We start from the raw sequence: 22,222 nt of genomic DNA, 5'->3' as shown, positions 1-22,222 counted from the left end.
TGAAAAACAGTTCCTGATTTCAGTTCGAACTGGTTAATAGATAATTTTCCCATTCAGGGAGTATTTTTTTAAATTTGGAAGATCTATATTGTACATTATTTTTCAAAATTTTTTTTTTTCATTTGACAATGCATAGACATAACATACAGAAACAGAAGTTGTAAATCTAAAATGGAATATTTTCAACGCCAAAGTAAAATAAATGTTACAGTAAATGTAGAATAAAGTAAGAATAAATGTAGAGGTCCAAAGATTGAGAAATGGTACATCAGAAATGAAAACCTAAAGTCTGTCAATTGAATATTCCACTAGGATATGTAAATTGATTCAATATACATTTTCATTCCACAAATGGATTCATAGCAAAAAAATGTATTTTTGAAATTTCAGGCTGCATACAAAGACAATACTCTCGGTCTTCCGAGACTTTGTCCCCCAGAAAACGTTTCCAAAATCGACAGAGAAATGTTGTTAACATACTTGAGTAACCATTATACTCCCAAGAGAATGGTTGTTGCTGGAGTTGGCGTGGAACATGCAAGACTTCTTGAGGCCGTCGAAAAATATTTTGTTGATGATAAACCAATATGGGAAACTGAGAATGATGGCAATAGAAAATATATGAGTTGTGATCACAGTATTCCCCAATACACTGGGGGAATGGTTCGGGTAAGATTTTATTATAAATGCATTCCAAAAGGTATCAAACTATTTTTTAATGTTATAAAGAAACTACACAAACACATACATACAATGCATTCATTTAATGCCCTCCCTCCCCTTTTATTTTTTTAACGGGTCAACTCAAAAAATTGAAATTTGGGATAATGAAATTAATGCATGAATACTTTATTTTGAAGTGAAATTGACAGATGAAACTTTCAGGATGGCGACTGGACGACATATGGGAAAAAATTAATTGGAAAGGGTGGTTTTGTGACACATCTTTTTGAAGCTCCTAACAAATGCTTCACAACCCTAGAATATAATGTCAATATCTTCAACTACTACAAAATGGCGGAACTTTTAATAATTGCCTGAATATATTGACATTTAACTTACATAATATGAGGTAATAAGCTTGAGGTCAGTTCAGAAGATGCTCGAAATGGCTGCCTTGAACTTCTTGACATATGAACAGCCTATCGATATTTCACGCCGAACATTTTCAAACACAGTAACGTCAATATCTCTACAAATATTCATTATTCTCTGCCGAATATCCAATATTGAAACAGGTTCAGTTTCGTACACCTTTTGCTTCAAATAGCCCCATAAAAAAAGTCCAAAGGTGTCAAATCTGGCGAGCGGACTGGCCATTCTGTAGGACCTCGACGGTCAATCCAACGATCGGAAAAAGTAGTATCCAAATAGTTTCTTACTTCTCTGGAGTAATGTGGTGGTACTTCATCTTGTTGGAATACAATATCCATATCGAATTCATTAAGATTAGCTTCGACGATTTCAGTGATGAGAGGGTCAACAGTAGTTTCCAGCATATCCAAATACTGTACCCTTGTTAAATTTTGATCAATAAATAGAGGTCCTAGGATATGGTTTCCCAATATTCCGGCCCAAACGTTAATTTTTTCTGGATATTGGATATGTGTTTCCCGGAAAACGTGGGGGTTGTTGTCACTCCAATAACGGCAATTTTGTCTGTGAACATTGCCGTTAAAAAAATGTATATTCGTCACTAAAGCAAATATTGTGGAGATAGGTAGGATGCCTTGCAATGGTTTCCGCCATGATTTGGCAGAATTCTGTTCTTTGATCAAGGTCATCTTTAGTTAATTGGTGTACCATTTTAATTTTGTATGGATGATACCTATTCCTTTTCAAAAGTCTCTACACAGTAGAAGGAGACACCTCACAAACATTCGCGACGGAATAAGTAGACTGTTCAAGATTGACTACCATCTCACCAATTATTTGCACTTGCTGTTCTTCCGGAATGGACTGATGACCTGGGGGCTTTTTGTTATGTACACTACCGGTAGTTGCGAATTTGGATACAAGTTCCCTCAAATATTTTCTACAGATAGGACGATTCGGAAAACGTTCAATGAAAATACTATCGGTCTCGTGAAAGTTACGCGAACAAAAATTGCTTCAATTTTTTTTCCCAATGGACGAGAATTGACCATTTTAGAGATTGTTGACGTGGTACCAAGATGGCGCCCAGTCGCCATCTTGAAAGTTTCATCTGTCAATTTCACTTCAAAACACATTAAACATTAAAGAAATGCACTGTATAAGTCATGTGATATGAGGTGGGGGAGAGCATACTTCAAAGTGTTAAAGCGTTTAGTCACCAGTTTAGGAAAAGTACAATATGCTTTAATTGAATTTGTAGAGACCACTGATGATCCCAAAGCAAAAATGAAGCTAGATCTGTTGCAAATGAAAAAAGTAGCTACAAGTTTTTAGTAGCGTTGCCTAGTTGGAATGAAGTGTGTTTTTCTGAAAATATTGTGGGCAAAAACTTATAGGATGAAAAATGTTCCTTGGCATAACATTATGGTTATTTCAAAGTTTGTAACAATTTAAGAAAATGAGAATTATTGAGTATGAAGAAGAAGATGAGTGTTTCAGAATCTGCTAAGCAAAACTTCAAATTTTAGTATTTTTATTGCATTGTAAATTACACAGCTCAGTCTCTTACTAGAAATAAGAAATGAACTGTTTACAGAAGTTAATGTTCTTCGTGAACTTATTCCTTTTGAAGTTGAAACAACTGGGGTGTTAAGATTATACATTAACCAAAAAGATTAAAGTCTTTGATAACACTACCCATAAATGTTAAAGTGATTTTGACAAAGTGGTTGATGACTTCACTGGATGAAATCAAAAAATAACTTTGTATAGGGAAACTATAAGTGCAAGGTACAAGTTATCAAACTCAAATTAGGGTATTCACATGATAAGGTTCAAATAGTGATGAAAAACTCTACATTTCATATGAAAATGTTGATCATTTAAAGAACAAAGTATTTTGAGCTTTTAAACAATATGAAAAAAATACAATAAAGTTACCTATACCAAATTCGGCATTTGTGAAGGATTCACTCATTTATAATCAATGTAGAATGTTTAATCATTTACCTAATAATAATTTTCCCTAAATAAACAATCATGATCATTTCAAGAAGGATGTTATAGTCTGCAAGAATTCTGTAATTGATTGAATAATTTATTATACAGCATAATATCACATGTAATTTTTTAACAAATTTGGCACTTTTGAACTATATCGCAAGTAACTTTCATCATATGAAAAGCTGAAATTATTTTCCTGGCAAACCGGTTCTGAAGTATTTGAAGTCTAATTTTCACTAGTTATTTTATTTTCACGACCGGTTTCGGGTTTTATCCCATTATCAAGTATAAAAACTAAAATTAGTAAGTGGAAATTAGACAAACGTGTTTTCACCCTTGAAAGACTCATAAAAATATAATAACTAGTGGAAATTAGGCAAAAGTGTTTTCATTCATTTCATTAAAGTGAATATTAATTTTCAGAAAATAAACAAGTCATCAATTTCACAAACTGCTGATTGCTTTTCTGCCTGCCTGTTTCTTCAATTTTTTTTACTGAGAAAATTTTCTGGTTATATATTTTACTGTCCAATAAACAATTTCTGTCAGATTCACACGAAATGTAGACATTATTTCTTTATGGTGAACAATTTTATTTCGATAATTAAATGTCAAGTATGTAACAATTTCTGTAACATTCAAATGTTCCAAAGGCGATTTGGTATATCTGAAATGATCTAAGTCTTGAGTAGATGTTATATAATCTGTTTTCAACTAGTAGAATGTATGCAGTTTGAAATCCTGATTCAAAGAATGTAGAACCCGAAATAAAAAGTATAAAGCACAAGAAATTAGTAAAACGTGAAAGTTATAGAATGAAAGTTTGTTCGGAACTTCTCAAAATCTTCACTTGAGTGAGGACCTCATTCCCATAGAATTCTATCATATGAAGATATATAAAGGGATGAGTTTACTACGACACTAGAGAAAAAATAGAAACAGATTTTTTTCACGTGATTACATGTTAAACATTAATTGAAATTCGAAAAGAAATTGAATATCTAATTTATACATAGCTCAAAATAGAAGGTTGTTTGAACATCATCTATGAATTTAAATTAATTTGAATTGTTTTGGTTCCTTTCCAGCATTGTATAAACAATCATTATTGTTTGGATCCAACGACTTTTTCACAATTTTTTTTTGTATTATATAGGAATGTTATTTGTAATATATTTACTTTTTTTGTCGATACTTTTTTGTATGCTCCTTATATTTCCCATATTGTATGACATATACCATATTCTTCTATTGTTACTCTAATTAATGAATCTATTTTATTAATTATATATATTATCAATAGAAATCAAGTAGTGAATTATTTTTTCTATTTTGAACAGACAGCTATTGTAGATCTACCTATTATGGTTACACCTCGTACATATGACATAGTTTCAGACAGTATAAAAAACTTCCAGTCAGTGCCATTTTCCCATTTTGGTTTGAGATTTTTTCATATGGTGACTAAATAATATTCTTCCTTCATCTATGTGTACCCATGGTTTTATATTTATTATATCGAGTATAATTTTTTTAGGAAGAATGCGATATTCCTCAGTTTGCCTCAGCGGGACTTCCAGTCTTATCACATATTATGATAGGGTTAGAAAGTTGTTCCCATCAAGACGTGGACTTTATAGCAATGTGTGTTTTGAATATGATGATGGGAGGAGGAGGTTCTTTCAGTGCTGGTGGGCCTGGCAAAGGAATGTATACTCGGTTATACACAAATGTATTGAATAGGTAGGTAAAATCGGATTTCAATGCTATAACAAAATACTAGCAATAATGCGTATTACTGTAATGAAAACGAACACTCTGAATATTTTTAGGTGAGTTACGAATGCATCCATGTTGTGATGCATGTTTTGTGCTCCGGTATCAATTTTATTCAGTGTTGGTGAATAATCTATTATGAAAACTAAGTATTTGAGTAAGATAAGATGCTTTAACTTCATTATATTTCATTCATCTTTCTCTTACACGAAGGTTTCATACATGCAGTCGAGCTACCGTAAAATTAATTGAGTGAGTGTTGGATATATAATAATAATAATGGTAATAAATATCTTTATTTCTGAAGAATAATCGCAAAAAGATACAAAAACAGAAATAACGTCATCAGTAAGATAGATTATGTCAGACAGTATGGCTGGGGTATTCAGCAATAGTGTAGGGTTCTATATTGATTAGAATTTTATGAATTCCTTTTTTGAATTCACCAAGTTCATTCATTTGTTTGATGCTGGTAGTTAGTTTGTTGAACATTTTCATGCTTTGATAGAACAGGCTCCTTTCTGTAACAGTTATTCCGTTTTGGGTATACATAGTCAAAATTTCTAGTGTTATGTATATTTTGTGGTAGACTATTTTCAAAAAGATGTTTGTTTCTAAAAAGGAATAACAAGAGTTCCTGTATATAGACTCCTATAAGTGTAAGTATTTTAAGACTACTGAATTTGCCTCTACATGATTCTCTTGAGTTTAGTTTCAGCATAGTTCTTAAGGCTCTTTTTTGTACAATAAAAATTTGCTCTGCATTTCTACTACCTCCATAAAAAATAATACCATACCTACAAACAGATTCAAAATTTGAATGATAGATCATTCGGATTACATCTGTGTCAACATACTGACCAGTAACTTTCATTGAATACAACACTGAGTTCAACTTTTGACAAACATTTTGAATATGACTGTTGAAACTCAGTGTGCTCTCTATGTGCAGTCCTAAGAATTTGCACTCATTTTCTATTTTGAGTGAAATATTCGTCAGCCGAATTTCTTGAGGTAAGTCAAATCCTGCATGGTTTGTTTGGAACATTACAGTTTTGGTCTAATTGTCATTCAATACAAGTTTGTTTCTCCTGAACCATTCATCTGTCTTACAGATGCCTTCTTCAGTTATGAATATCAGACCGGGATAGTTTACTGTATCATCCGCATAATTTGTCATTTTGCAATTTTCCCCACAAATCTCCAGGTTATTTAGAAAAATGATAAACGTCATTGGGCCAATTATACTACCTTGTGGCACCCCAGTATCAATTGATTTTAACTCTGATATAATATAATTCAATATCTACTGTGTAGATAGTTGGAAGAGATGATTATTTAAAGATTTTATTATGAAATATTTTTTCTTATATATATGTATCTCTCCTTGTTACAGTCTTCAGACACGTTTTGTTCTTCAGATAAGTGGAAATTAAGTATGTTAATGTTGTGGGTTGTTTTGTTGGTAGGTGATTGGTAGATCGCATCTGAGTAAACTGATGCAAAGTAGTCAGTGAACAAGTAAGCAATATCTTGACCGGAGTTTACGTGAGGGTTGTTAAAATGCATTTCATTAGGTATAGAACCTGAGTATGAGAGTCTTTATTTCGGAAGAGAACCAAACGGGAAATTTTGTTGAAGAATGTTTCTTCTTGGGGACAAAGATGTCAAAAACAGAATAGAGTATGCCGTAACAGTTATTTATGTACCAAGGGCGTAAAATAGGCTTTTATGGACCGCAGTGTGAAAGCAAATCACGCCCGAAATACATACAACATTTTATGCACGACCAGTATATTTGGTGTCATATCTAGAACACAATAGAAATACATCAAGGTTGCCGTGAGGCTGCATATTCATATCATATCGGAAACAGAATAAATCAAGAAGTGATGGAATTAATATTACCATAGCAACTCAGTAAGTTTTTCGAAATAATATTATATAGGCTACTTGCCATATTTGCTGTCAATTTTTGTGATCACAGATAATTTATTAGTGATTTTGAAATGGATTCAAGCGACGAAGAAAGTCTGAATTGTACTCCACAGAAATAAGTAAAGCAGCTGAGAATGCGAAATTGAGTTTATTGCCAAGTAAATCCAAGAAAATATATGACAGTGTATGAAGAATTTGTGAGGCGGTGCAACGGGAACAATGATAAAAATAAGAACTACACAGAGAGTGTATTTCCTGCCTATTTTCTGGAAAAATCTAAATTCTTCCATGTGGTTATATCATTCCATGCTGAAAGCTACTTTAAATGTACATGATAGTAAAGATATCAGTAGATAAGCAAGATTGGTAGCATTTTATGAGTTACCTCTAAGTACACTCCTGTATAATTCAGATATATGTTTCAATAATTTTGTTGATATTGAAACCATCGGAATATAAATTTCTATCGATATGAGATTGAAATTAACTTTAGCGCCTGCTCAACGATTTTATCGTTGTGTCAGTGTCAGAGAGGCATCCATCTATAAGGTTTTTTAATAAATTATCACAGAGACTTAAAATGTTAGAGAGCCAGAAAAAATTCAAACAGGTGTCAAAGAGCTTTTGATCAAGTTAGAACCTCATTCACTTCTGGAAAATCTAGATAAGTTATAAACCTTTATGTAGAAATTGTGTGACGTTTCATTTTATGTTTGATGTTTTCTTTATGAAATGTAGAGAATTCTCTGAAATATATTAATATTATCATTATTACCAAATATGAGTAAGGATCTGTTAACTTGGACTTCGTTGTTGGAAATGTGGCTGAAGATTTCCTTGACTTTGGTTAGATCAGTTAGTTTGGAATATCCTTTGCTCTCTGGCAAGTTAAAGATCATTATGTTATCTATTGCCTCTACATTGACGTTTCTAAATCTCATTTTCAAGAAACACTGAGATTTTCATTAAACAGTTTTACAAAAACCGCAATACGTGTTTCGCTATACAATAGCTTATTTAGTCGTGTAAAGACACACATAAGTACATATAACTATAATCAAATTTCACTTTTTACTTGTTGAAATGGAAAAAAAGCAAGAGCTCTTTGCTGTGTACACTTCACTTTCCTTAATGTTGATCCAAACTATTCAAAAGAAATATTCTCAGATTTATTATTCTATGCACGATTTTCAATATATTTTATTTTCAGATATCATTGGATGTATAGTGCAACTGCTTACAACCATGCTTATTCAGATAGTGGCCTGTTTTGTATTCATGCAAGTTCACCGCCCACTCATGTTCGTGATATGGTGGAAGTAATTGTAAAAGAATTAGTTGCCATGGCAGGAAATGTCACCGACCAGGAATTACAGGTATTTCCATTACCTTCATACCTTCCTCAAAACAAATCTACAACACTCATATCTTCCTACACTTTTGTAACTATTAAAGGGACAACTATCTGTTGTCATCCTTATTTATGAATAAAAACAGATTGCTATCTACTCTTAAAGAAATTGGATGTTTTATATGTGAACATGTGTGAAGACTATTTTTATGTCGCTTGTTTCAATTAGTTTGAATAACCTTGTGAAGATTTTGTTGGAAAATAAAATAAATAACTGGGACAAATAATAGCAGATGACATAATCATTGCCAAATAACAATAGGGAATTTGCATAAAAATTTAATCTCGAAAATTACATTGAGAATCAAAATATATCATTGTAATAAAACCTTTATTACCAAAAAAACTATTTTTTAAATGCTATTCGTTCTATAGAACCAATTAAAGTTTACTAAAAATTTAAATTTCGTCACGTGACCAGAAACGCCCAGCCATTGGATGTGACGTCATACTGTATTTCGCCAGTCGCTATTCCATTTATGTTGAACTGTTTGCATTTGCTGGTTCGAAGTTTCTGTTGTTTATTGTGATATTTTTGTCCAAATCTGTGGTTTTTACTGTAGTTAGTTAATTTTACACAGTATTATTTACTATTAAATGTGTAAATTTGAACAAACATGCCCAACGACGGATTTACAAAAGGTCAATCCGACAATCTGCCAGTTGTTGATTTCTTTATGGTAGCAAAATTCATTGAAGAAGCTGAACATTTTTCTCTTGGTGAAGTACGTGGAGTTAAAATAGACAAGTAAATACAATTATTATTTGTTGTAATTTCAATCACTATGTATAAACTGTGTCAGTTTGGTTAGTCTTGATTAGCTTTACAATTAATATCAATAAAACATTTTATTTAAGAAAAAACAATGATAAAAATGAAAACGACAATAAAAATTATTTTTATTAATATTAATTGTAATATTTAATTATGTTTCTAATTTTCCAATATCCCTAGTCTGAACACAATTAAATCACAAATCAGATAGATCATAATATGTAAATCTTACATTAAAATGTTTTTCACAAACATGAAGAGCTTTGCTGCTTGTTAGATTTATAAATTCAACAACACATAAACAAAGCTGAATCAAGGTTAAACACAAATAAAGAAACTATACAACTTAATAATACTAATATTCTAACCTAACCTAGAATGGGTGAAGAAGCTAGTGAAAGTGTGCTCTGTGGTTTTTGTAAAAAACCGGCTGTTAACAAAAAAGTAATTTGTCAAAGTTGTAAAATTACATTTCATACTGCATGTGCAACTAAAAAAACCAAAAAGTGCTGTGAAAATCAATCATATGCTGAAGTAAGTAAATATTCTCAAAGTGATGAACCAGACACGGCCAATCAGGCCGTTTTAAGTGACACATTTATGGATAAATCTTTGCATCAGGAAAATATTTTATTAAAAGAAATTAATACAGAGCTAAGAGAAAATAATTTTCTTCTCAAGGACAAAATAAAAAATTTGCAGACTGAAATTGACATTCTAAGTAGATCTCTCTCTCACAAGGAGCAAAAAGATGTTTCAGACAAAAACATTCCAGAAGAACATTTAACCAGTATTATAAAAACATTGCATATTTCAATTGAAAATAAATTTAAATCCCTAGAAGCTAAAATAATTGGCCTGAATGAAAAAAATAATGAACCAAATAAGAATGCTCAACAAAAAAACCCAACTATACAAAAACTGGCAGGAACTGATGATAGTACAAAAACTCCAACATTATTCTCCAAAACAACAAAAAGAAATAAGAATTCAGGGGATAGTTCAAAAAGTCCAAGCTTAATAGCAGCACCAAGTAACTTATCTATAATGGAAAATGCGCAAAGAACTTTAATGAATGATATTATAACATTAGACCAGTCACCAGTATTAACAAAACCAGACAATTTGAGTGAAGATGGCTGGACACGGGTGGTTCGGAAGAGAGGAATGCAAAGTACTAATAAAAGAAATATAGGTCAATCAGAAGATGATGGGGGTAATTTCAAAGGGGCCAGCAAAAAGGTGTGGCTCTATTTATATCGAATACTTAAAGAGGTAACAGAGCAAGACATAACAAATTTTTTGGTAAAGAAAACTGGCAACGAAGAAAGTGATTTTATTGTAAAAACGCTGCAACCTATGGGTGGTAAATTTAAATGCTTTTTAGTAGCTGCGGATTACAAATTCAAGGAGAAACTATACGACTTGTCTTTCTGGCCTAAAGGAGTATATTACCGTCGATTCGACTTCAAGTTGTATTATGAGAAATTTCAGATAAAGGATGTTATCAATCACAAGGATTCTGACAGTCAGGAAATTCAGAATGCTAGGCAATCTTATAGTTCTTCATCTAGTCAAAATGAGGCTCAACAATCTCGGGAAGCTGCTTTTTTAGCAATTACTTAAATTTAAATAACTTATCAATATCTAATGCTAGTCAACAGCATGTGAGAGACAATTTGTGCAATGTTATTCATATTACGCAAAAAAACGGGGAGGAAGAAAGTGCTTGTGTACAAGAAAGAACAATAGGTAATAATAAAAAAATGAATATAAAAACCACCTCAAAGCAATGTCTAAATTTATTACATCTTAATATCCAATCTATTCGTAATAAGGTGCTGGAACTGAACGTACTTCTTAAAGAAAAAAAATATCAAATTGCATGCGTAAATGAACACTGACTATCAACAGGAGAAATTGAGTCTTTAATAATTGAAGGCTATCAATTAGTATCATCTTTTTGCAGGTGTGAAAGAAAACATGGTGGGGTAGGTATACTAGTAAGTGAAAATCTAAAATGTTCACCTATTCCAAATTTGGAAAATGGCTCTGTTGAGATACATTGTGAAATGTCAGGGATTAAATTTCAAAACACTCAAATCATTACAGTATATAGATCCCCCTTGGGAGATTTTAACATTTTCATTGGAAAAATCACCTTATTACTTGGAAACTTAGATATTAAAAAAAATATTGTAATAACGGGAGACTTTAATGTAAATTTCAACACGGGCGACCAAAGAGCCCTCCAATTATGCAATCTATTTGAATCATTCGGCTTAAAACAAACAATAAAGGAGAACACCAGAAATAACTCCTGCCTTGATAACATTTTTACTAATCTGAACGATTCAAAATTTTGTGCATCAATATTTAACTCCAATCTCTCCGATCACTTAGGAATTAGCTTAAGTTTTGAGCATACAATCAAAAAAAGTATTAGTAACAAGCGAGTAAACTACAGACCGATTACGAACTATGGCTTAACTCTGTTATACAATCACATTTAAACCATATGTTGGTCATCTCTAGATGACACTAGTCTAGATGTCGACACAAAATTCCAAAATTTTATTGACATATTAATCACTGGCATTGAAATGTCATTTCCTATTAAGTCAAACTCAGTAAATAGTTTTAAAAAAAAGGGCCAGGTGGATTGGTTCGATGAGAATCTTAAACAAATGAGAGAAAATATTGATTTTCTCAGTAATGTCCACAAAAAAAATCCAAACCTTGTAACTAATAAGGAATTAAAAGCCTTCAGGAACCAGTATAAAAAGGCACTTTCAGATAGTAAGCAAAAAGCAAATGACCGTTATGTAAGAATTAGTAGTAACAGTCAATCAGCTATGTGGGACATTATAAAAAATAACAATCCAGTTTTTAACATATCTGAAACTGCAAACATCAATGCGGCCAACTTCAATGATTTCTTTGTCAGTATTGCAGATAATATAGTGAATGCATTACCTAAAGCTGATAAAAGCCCAGTAGATTATATTGATATCGATGCCATAAACAGATCTAGTGTCAAATTTGAGTTCAAGAAAGTAACTTTTAACCAAATAAGATCAATAGTAAGTAATTTAAAAAATAGCAAAAGCAAAGATCCATATGATATAACTGTGAAAATCATAAAAACTCTTCTTAACATTATAATTGTACCTCTCACCAATTTAATAAATCTATGTATACATTGTCAAGTATTTCCTAAATGCCTTAAAATTGCAAAAGTTATTCCTATCTTCAAAAAGGGTTCAATTGATGATATAAATAATTATAGACCTATTTCCTTGGTTCCTGTTCTTGCAAAAATACTAGAAGCTGCTTTAAAAATCCAAATTACACAGTATTTTGAAGAGAATATGCTGTTTTCTCCATGTCAGTATGGCTTCAGAAACAATAGGTCCACCTCGTTGGCAATAAATAATCTTACACAAATAGTGTTAAACGGATATGAAGAAAACATATACACTCATGCATCATTCTTAGACCTGACAAAAGCTTTTGATTGTGTGTCTCACGATATCTTACTGAAAAAACTCGAAGCTTATAAGTTTGAGAATAACAGTCTAACACTAATAAAAGTCTAACCTTTCAGACAGATTACAGTATGTAAATTATAATATGAGCACCTCCGAGCGGCAGTTGGTAAGACATGGGGTGCCGCAAGGCTCCGTACTAGGACCCATTCTCTTCTTAATTTACATCAATGACCTGCCAAACTGCTGTCTGAATGCTGAATCCATTCTATTTGCAGATGATACAACTGAGCTTATACAACGCCAATCTTTAGAAATAATTCAACGTGATATGCATAACACACTTTCACAAGTAAAGTTCTGGTTTGAGACAAATGCTCTGAGCGTAAATGAAAGTAAGACTCAAATGCTAATATTTACGCTACGAAACTTACCTGACAGCTATTTTAATTCTGAACCAGTTAAATTCCTAGGCGTTTATATTGATCCGGTACTGACATGGGAAAAGCATATTGCGTACCTCTCGGGTAAACTCTCAAGAACTATCTATCTAATAAGGAATCTAGTATATAGTGTATCTCATAATGTATTAATGACAGCTTACTATAGTTTTTTTCACTCAGCTTTGTCATATGCTATACTAAATTGGGGCCACTCAACCCACGCATCCAAAGCATTTAGTTTACAGCGAAAATGCATCAGAATTATAGCTCACATAGGTTACCGGGAATGTTGTCGTCAAAAGTTTATGGAACTATGTATACTTACCCTGCCATGTGTCTACATATTGGAATGTCTATTGTATATGAAACAAAATCAAAACATGTATAGTAGACATTGCGATTTACACAACTATTCTACTCGAAACAGTCAAAGAATTGTACAAAACTATTTGCGACTCTCCCGTACTAGAGACGGAACTAGCTATCATTGCATAAATATGTACAATGTCCTTCCAGAAGAAGTAAAAAACTTACCTTTCACACAGTTTAAGAACAAAATAAAACTATACCTAAAAAGAAAAGCGTTCTATAGCACTGAGGAGTACCTTCAAAATAACTTTAGGGACATGCATTAAATCACTTAATTCTTTTTAACAATGTCTGTACATCATTTTTTTTTATATCTGTAAGTGTTAGTTGTCAAGTATACTTGTTTATATGCATTTATTGTAAATTTTTATCTAATAACGTATTTTTTTTTCTTTTCTTTTCGACTTGTGTAAATACTGCTGTATATTAGCATCAATAAATGATGATGATTATTATTATTATTATTATATTAAAAATACAGGACTTCATCACATTTTACAGAATAGCGTTTCGCTGCAGCTGCTTTAAACAGCAGTCACATTCTGCGCCATATGCGTGCGCCCGGATTGATATAATAATAATAATAATAATATCAATTTATTTTCATTTGATGATTACATAGAAAACAAGTCATATAAAATGTGAAATGCAATATACAATACAATAAAAAGTTAATTACACAGTAAAAGAGTAAAAATTTTAAAGTTGAAAATGATGTATGTACATTACATAATAGGAGTATCTATCACTCATATAGAATATGCTAAAAGCTCCTCAACAGAGTAGGGAGAAATTTGAACACCATTAACCAGGAAGGGTTTTTTTTCAGCAATTAACTTTTGAAAAAATACAGGAAAATTGTGAAAAATGTCGAAAGGTAATAGGTATAACAACATAATACAATACAGATTGAAAAAATTGTTATAGATATTCACATAAACACACATACATGTTTACATACATGAATACATTAATTCGCATATACATGAAAAGCATATTGCCTACATATTCCATTTAAAATTCAAGTTTGCTAATTAAAAAATTCTTCTATGGTGTAGCAGTTTTTGCGGAGTAAGTGTTTTTTCAGGAGATTTTTGAAAATTGTTAAAGAAGCTGCATTCTTTATGTGATCTGCCAGAGAATTATAGCATTTGCATCCAATATATTCAAAGTTTTTTTGATACCGGACGGTGGTATGCCGGTGGGGTAAAATAAGGTTTTTTGTCTGGTATCATGTTCATGGTGTGTTCTGATGGCATTATAAGTGGCCTTATTTTTGAAAACGAAACAACACGCTTCGAGGATGTATGTGCCCCTAACAGTAAAAATATTAAATTTTTTGAAAATCTCTCTGCATGACTCTTTTCTACTCACTTTTGCAATCATTCTGATTGCGTATTTTTGTAATAAAAACACCCTTTGTACAGAGGAACTTGCTCCCCAGTTTAAAATTCCGTATCTCATATGAGAATGGAAGTGGGCAAAGTATAAAGGCAGATGGATATTTTCACTGCAATGACTCGACATAAACTTGAGTGCATAACATCCTTTTCTAAGTTTGCCGCAGACAATATCAATATGTGAAATCTATGAGAGCTTTGAATCAAAGGTAATTCCTAGCATTTTGATAGATTCAGAAGAAGACACGACGTTATTGGTATTTTCAAACAACAAAAGCTGGTGGTGTTCCCAACTATTTGAACAAAACATCAAGGCATTAGTCTTTGATTTATTAATTATTAAATGGTTTTTGTCTGACCATGTTATCACCTTAGCATAGGTAGTCTCAGCCAATAATTTTAATGATTGGCATTGGCTAAGTATACTGTCTGGACTTAGGAAATACTGCAATCTTTAGGTGGTACAGCGAGTATTTTCCTTCCAAACAAATAGATTCAGCAGATCAAGATTGTGCAGATCTCGTATGTTCTCCTCGATGTATATAATTTATGATTTTTAATTTTGGGGAAGCACTAACAGGAAATTTTCTTCTTTTCTGCTGATGAAAATCTCACACCCCTCTCACCAAATTTATGTTGGGGAAATAGGGGGTTTTCAGTCGAAACACCATAGTGGTCCAATATTTATTTGTTTATTTATTTATTAATTTATTTATTAATTCCATCAATTGCATAAATTACAGTATGTGTATGAAATTCAAAAAAGGTATATATCATGGTTATAGGCCTCGAGCTCAAGGATATAGGTCATAAAATTGACACATTTATAAATCGACCAGAAGAAAATAAAATATGAAAATTGTAAAAACTCCAAGAGTCCCTAAATTCCCGGGAATTGAATTCTAGAATTTGACGCCTTGATGTGTAATAGTCTGCTGACCAGCGGAAGTCTTCATAGCAGCTGTCCGTGATTGTTGCCTATTTCTGGTAATGTAGTTATGGACTTGTAGATTCGATGTAAAGTGAATGTTTGAATGGATATTACGCAGCTGGGTGCTAAATAAGTACAGGTTTGAAATATGTACAGTGAGTGTACATCCAATCACTAAGAATTGGACAGAATAATTAAGATTCATGTATACCCCCTCAAACATTGATTGGAATAAATTGACAGAAACAGTAAAACATTTTTTTTTCTAAAAGAACTAGTGAGAATTTTTGGAAAATAATAGAATCAGCAATATTTATTAAAAGTAATTATAAAACTTATGTGGTATGACTGTATATCACGGAAAATTCAAATTAGTATTATCGAAATGAAAATAAGTGAATCATACTGTTGCAATTGTTTCTATTGTTAATATTTGTATGATATGTTCATTGTGAATTCAACATTGTTCATAATTCTGTTTGTTTGTACCAAGCAGCAGATGTGCTACATGATTATAAGCTTTATAATATTGTTGAAAGGTATGCTTCAACATAATTGAAAAATATATACTTAGAATAAACAAAACAAATTATGTTTTCTGAATTTCAGAGAGCCAAAACACAGTTGCAGTCTATGTTACTAATGAATTTGGAGTCAAGACCAGTAATGTTTGAAGACATTGGACGCCAAGTTCTGGCTTCAGGTCATAGAAAGCGACCTAAATATTTCATTGATGAAATCGGTATGTTGTTTGTTTCTCAACACTAACATTTTGATTTTCTGAATAATTTTGAAAGATAATTTTTTTATGGAGGAGTTAATGTTTATTGATGTTTTTTGGGTTTCCGAAAACTCATGAATACAACAAATTACTGACTAATTGAATACTGTAAAGGTTTATATTATGCAGTAACTTTTCAGGGTGAACTTTTCAGTTGCTCTTTATTACATTTGAGCAGATTTTCTGTCGATCTATATTAATCTATTTTTCAGATTGTGGAAAATTAGAAACCCAAATGACACCAAAAAACATATTTTCAATTACACCCAACTTTTACTCTCTCATGTGTAATACGTTATTACCTTTATTATGTCTACATACGCTGTCTTTTCAAAAAATAAGGTGAATTTTCATTTTCTTCAAAAAATATTTATTTATTCATCAATTTCTATTTTTCTCCCTTCAAAACTCTTTCAGTGATTCAGATTTTATCTCCTCAATCGTTGCAAAACGCCGTCCTTTCATGGGTCTCTCCAATCTTGGAAACAGGAAAAAGTCGCAGGTGGCCAAATCTGGTGAATACGGTGGCTGGGGCATGATTACAGTATTGTTTTTGACCAAAAGATTAAGAACAAGCAATGACCAGTGATGAGCAGGTGCATTATCGTGATGCAAAAGCCATCAATTGTTTTTCCTTTTTCCACAATTCCGGACGTTTTCTTCATACTGCTTCTCGCAAGCGATACATAACTTCAAGATAATACTTCTTATTGACCGTATGGTTATGTGGCAAACACTCCTGGTTCAATATGCCACGGTAATCGAAGAAAACAGTGAGCAAAACTTTGACATTTGATCGAACTTGGTGTGCTTTTTTTGGTCTCGGCTCTCCTGGGCCCCTCCATTGGGACAGTAACCATATACCCATGATTCGTCACCAGTTATGACCCTTTTAAGCAAATCTGGATCGCCGTTGCGATGCTCATGCTATGGTATTTTTGGTTAAAATTCAGCAATTTTGGAACGAACTTTGTTGCCACACGCGTCATGCCCAAAATTCCGAAAAAAAATTGCATAACATGAGCCAACCGATATACCTACATCCTCAGCAACTTCTCTGAAAGTGATTCGACGATTCTCCATGACAATTTTCTTCACTTTCTTAACATTTTCATCAGTTGTTGATGTGCTCAGACGTCCAGGGCGAGTCTCCTCATTCACATCTTCTGGATCTTCTGTGAAAAGCTTGAAGCAATTGTAAACATTTTTATGACTCAGTGTACAATCACGGTATACCACTGTCAGCAGTTCACGTGTTTATGAGCACTTACAAAAAATTTGATGCAAATTCTTTGATCTAATTTTTTTGAATGCAGAAAATCGATGAACACGCAAAACACTTCTAACTTTCATGACTCTCACCAAACTAAACATGCTAAACAGCTGAAACTGTGCACTTATGTTCGAGACGAGTGTACCAACATAAAAAAATTTAAAAAATCGCAAATCGAATGTACGTAGTACACAAAATCTGAACATTCACCTTGATTTTTGAACAGTTCACGTAAATGATTTTCTTAAAAAAATCCATCACATTCCAGAGAAAATAACTAAGGACCACATTGTTCATGTGGCAAAAAGGCTTCTCTCCTCTCAACCAGCCGTTGCAGCCAGAGGAGATCTTAGAAGAGTGCCATCATTAGATTATATTCAAGCAGGACTCATAGATAGTGAAGGTCGAATTCCTAGTACTAGAAAATTATCTTTGTTTAGGTAAAAGTTCAGCAATGAATATTTTAAGTTTATTATTTAATTATATACAAATAGGTATTTCCTGTTTATTAATTTTTGAAATATCATGACCACCACTATGATGACAAAATTCTGTTTGCTTTGTCTTCTGTTCAACGTGTGGGGTGTTAGATAAGACACTTATGAATAATATGAATTACTTGAAATGGATGCTTAGTCGTTTAATAATAGTTATGTGAGTACAACTACATACTACATTATTATGAATGTGTTCAGACATAGAGAGACATGTTTTTCACTAATATGGAAATCTGCCTACAGTCATTGACATTTCTGACATCTACCTTGAGGCTAATTCACATTATATCAAACATTGTCCAGTTTGTTTTTTATAAGTCATACTTTATGTATTTAATAATTATATTTTTGAATCAAGGGAAAACTTAATAGCGATAATTATCAGTTCATTAGGCTATTGTCACTAGAAAATGACACCCTGTATACGAGAGTGCACCTTCAATTTTGGAAAAATATAATTTTTTTAAATATGACCACTACTATGATGATGAAATTCTGTTTGCATTTTATTCCAGATTGTTATTATAGCAACGATATTTATTAATATTTTTTCAACTGAATATCAATGGAGCGCAGACCTCATTAAGTTCTAAGCACAAAGGTTAAAAGAATTTAAAACCTTTGTGCTTCGTGAAAACATAACCTCAACTTTCAATAGTACGATAAAATGAGCAATCTTTTTTGTTTAGGATAAAATTCTTTTGAAAATGTTCTGATTTTTTTTCCTGTTATTCTTTAAAAAAATCGACATTAATTTATAATAAAGATATATAATAATTGAAATATGTCCCAAACAAACTGTCAAAGATATGATAAAATGTTATAATATAAAAATGTTTATTTGTCTTGGAATACTCTGCAAAATAAGCATTTCTAAATAGGAGTTTTTATCCATGGTATGAAAAAAATGCTAATTGAACACAGAATCATATTTTCAATCCCGTCGTTCCTTCCTACATCTGATGGACTGTAATGCACGCCTCTTTGGATCTAGGGTTCAGGGGTGGTTTACTTTTCAATAATCACATACTATGAGATGTTTGATCAAGGGAAAACTCAATATCGATAATGATTAGTTTATTAGGCTATTGTCACTAGAAAATGACATCCTGTATACTAGAGTTCACCGGAATCGAATTCAGCCTTGACAAAAGCAAGGTCATACCAAAGTTATACAGTGCCTTTACTTTCTTCTATTTCATATGATATACCCAACACTCGAAGGAAAAAATTAAGTGAATTGAATGAGAAAAACTCAAAATTTAATTGTCTCACTGATTATAAAATTTTAATTATTTGAAACTGATTATATTCAAACGACGATGAGAGACCAATATACCTCCCAAAAAACATTGGTGTGACCAAATATACAACACGCCCAATATCAGTAGTGGAAATAAGTACATTAAATTGAAAGAAAAACAAAGTTCACCCCTGAAGTTAGTAATTCAGAATTCTACGGTCATTGACCCATTTTCCTTTTCTTCAGGTGTAAGAGTCTTCTTTTTCTTGTTTGTGTTTCACAAAGAATGAAACAAACGAAACTCCTGATTGAATAATCAAATCACGGCCTACAAATAAATTCCAAAATGAAGTAAAATTTGACTCGATGCCAAAAAAATACCCAACTCAAAACTCGACTTTGAATATGAATAAACGATAAAGAAAACAACTCAATCAATCGTTTATTCTTCGATAACAAGAATTAAAATTTTTCTTTCAAAGCTGAATACTATGCCCAAAGTGAACTGCGTGAGTTTCTGGCCCAAACACGATTTTCTTGAAACTCCCGTTTTTTTCCTTTTGAAGTGGTTTTGACTCTTCACAGGCATATTTTTTTAAATATTATGACCCAATATTTTGGCTGTTATATGTTATGATTGAAAAAGAAATCTAAGACTAGCTAATTCCTCAATTGGCTTTTCAGTACCAGCGTCTGGGAGTTTTTTTTGTTGAGAGATAACTGAATCATTGATTTCTCATCAAGTCTACGGTTAATATTCAGGATAGCCAAAATATATACAGTGGTGTTATATAAGGGCTAATGTAATCAATAGTTTGAAAATAGGACGACACTGCAGTAACGTTAGTTACAAATAAAAGTGATTAAAAACAGAGAAAGTTTCAATAATCTTTTTTTTTATATATACAGGATGTTACAGGACTTTATTTGAGAAATTTTTTAAATTATACGTTAGACCCACCTGCAATCACCATAATTGTGTACTTTCTTGTATCAACTCCGCCGTCACAGTGAACTACTTCAAAGATGTTACCGAATTACAATAATGGTCACATGAACTTCTGGACATTCAGAAAATGTACTGATGATTTGTAAGTTGAAAGACTCTTCCAATCTCTAAACCCTCAAATAAGATGGAGTTACCAAAATTTAAAGTACTCTCCTTTTGGTCGGTCGGTGGCCAGGCGGTTCGACGCCGGTGCTTTGTTCACTCACTCGAATTGACTGCCGTGTTGGTCGGTGGTTCAAGCCCTAGTTTGAATGATCGATTTTCACTTGCTATCGTCCAACTCGTGTTAGGAGTAACACGTTTGTGTTAGGAATCCACACATCTTTGGTAACATATTATTTTGTACTTAATTGCACAATGTGAATGTTTCGGATATGTGTTATTCAAATTCAATTACATTTATATTTTAAATGTCATGAAGCAGTGACCATAATGGAATAATTATTTTATTTACCGAAGGTTAAGCTGACTGGGTCCTGTTTTCGAAGCCCCGATACATTCAGGATGGCGCTTCAGCTTCATCAACCAATAACCATTAGGATCATTTGGTCTGAGAATCATGTGCCTCAGGCAGACAATGATTCAAGAATGAGAGCCGTCTGCATTTGTCTGACCAAGATTTCTGCCTTAGTGCGGCAAGCTAGCATGATCTTGAGATTCGAGAGTAGAGAGGACATCGTTCCACCAAGCACTCCCAATATCTTTTCTGACGATATTTGTCTCGCAAGGAGCTGAAAAATTCATGACAAATATCGTCTTGCTCTGATGGTCGAGAAGAACTATATCACTTATTAGCTTGCGCGAGCCTGAGGGTGAGGAGCGAGTAGTTCCAATAAATGTGCCACTTTTCATTCCTCACAACGGATTCAATATCCCCCGAAGCATAGGGCAACACCGGTGTCTCGTCAATACCGTAAGAGTGCCGTAAGTGGTAATAAAGCAGTTTCAGAGCTGCGTTATGTCTATGAATATAGGCCGAGACCGCATATGCTGGATATGCCGACAGCAAATGCATTAGGGTCTCTGACGCCTCGCGGCATGCCCTGCACCTTGGGTCAGGAACCTCTGAACTAATCACGCGACCGCGGTAGACTAAGGTGTTGACGACACCATCCTAGCAGCCCACTAGACCTGAGAATATCAAAGGTCAGGCACTTTGATAAGCAGAGGTCTTCAATGTGATCTCTGCGACTTTTTTATGACCCTTTTGCTGGACGGTCTCCAACTCGGTGACATAGTTGCGATCACCTTGCTCAGTGTCAAAAACTAAACTGAGTTCATCATCATATTATTATTATCATCATTATTGTGGTTTCTCTGCATATCAATATGGTCGTCTGGTTTTCTAGTCCATTAATTTAATATTTCATCACAGTCCGTTTGGACTGTGAGAGATTAGATTTGTGTGATGAGATTAGATTTGGTTTTCACATAATATAATTGTTTAGTGATTATATTTCGCGATTACCAAAAATTAAAATACCGATTCAAGCTTTGGATCGTTCAGGTTCAGAAAAACTAAATAAAGGTGGTTAGAAAAATCCACTTGATAAGGTGTTGACAGTTGAGTTGAAATGTTCCCCCAAATTCATTTTGTTCAACAATAACAGAAAAATAAATGTGTGTGGCTCACCAGTAAACTAGGTAAGGGGGCTGCGTGCCTCAAAAAATACACTTGAATAGAGGACTGATGGTCGAGTGAAAACACCACTTCCAATTATTTTGTTCGCTCATCACAGTGAAAAAAATATTATTAGTGTGACTCACCAATGAAATAGGAGGAGGCCGC

The 22,222-nt window shown here is 32.8% G+C and overlaps 1 protein-coding gene across 1 annotated transcript in view; it reads left to right on the top strand.

Annotated features, from left to right (window-relative positions):
* Positions 1-18,181, top strand: part of LOC111507834 (mitochondrial-processing peptidase subunit alpha) — a 39,755-nt gene extending 21,574 nt beyond the window's left edge. The window contains exons 5-9 of the mRNA XM_074185710.1: positions 391-669; positions 4,637-4,842; positions 8,024-8,189; positions 16,240-16,372; positions 17,953-18,181. Coding sequence (XP_074041811.1) covers positions 391-669; positions 4,637-4,842; positions 8,024-8,189; positions 16,240-16,372; positions 17,953-18,128 — 960 coding nt within the window. The 3' untranslated portion in view covers positions 18,129-18,181. The remainder of the gene's footprint in view (positions 1-390; positions 670-4,636; positions 4,843-8,023; positions 8,190-16,239; positions 16,373-17,952) is intronic.
* Positions 18,182-22,222: the final 4,041 nt, after the last annotated feature.

This window comes from Leptinotarsa decemlineata, unplaced genomic scaffold (genome assembly GCF_025532065.1).
Source record: "Leptinotarsa decemlineata unplaced genomic scaffold, Ldec_3_MD MMD2_P_RNA_scaffold_2, whole genome shotgun sequence".
Taxonomy (NCBI): domain Eukaryota; kingdom Metazoa; phylum Arthropoda; class Insecta; order Coleoptera; family Chrysomelidae; genus Leptinotarsa; species Leptinotarsa decemlineata.
The sequence above is the reverse complement of the archived record's forward strand: the minus strand, read 5'-3'. Positions and strand labels throughout refer to the sequence as shown.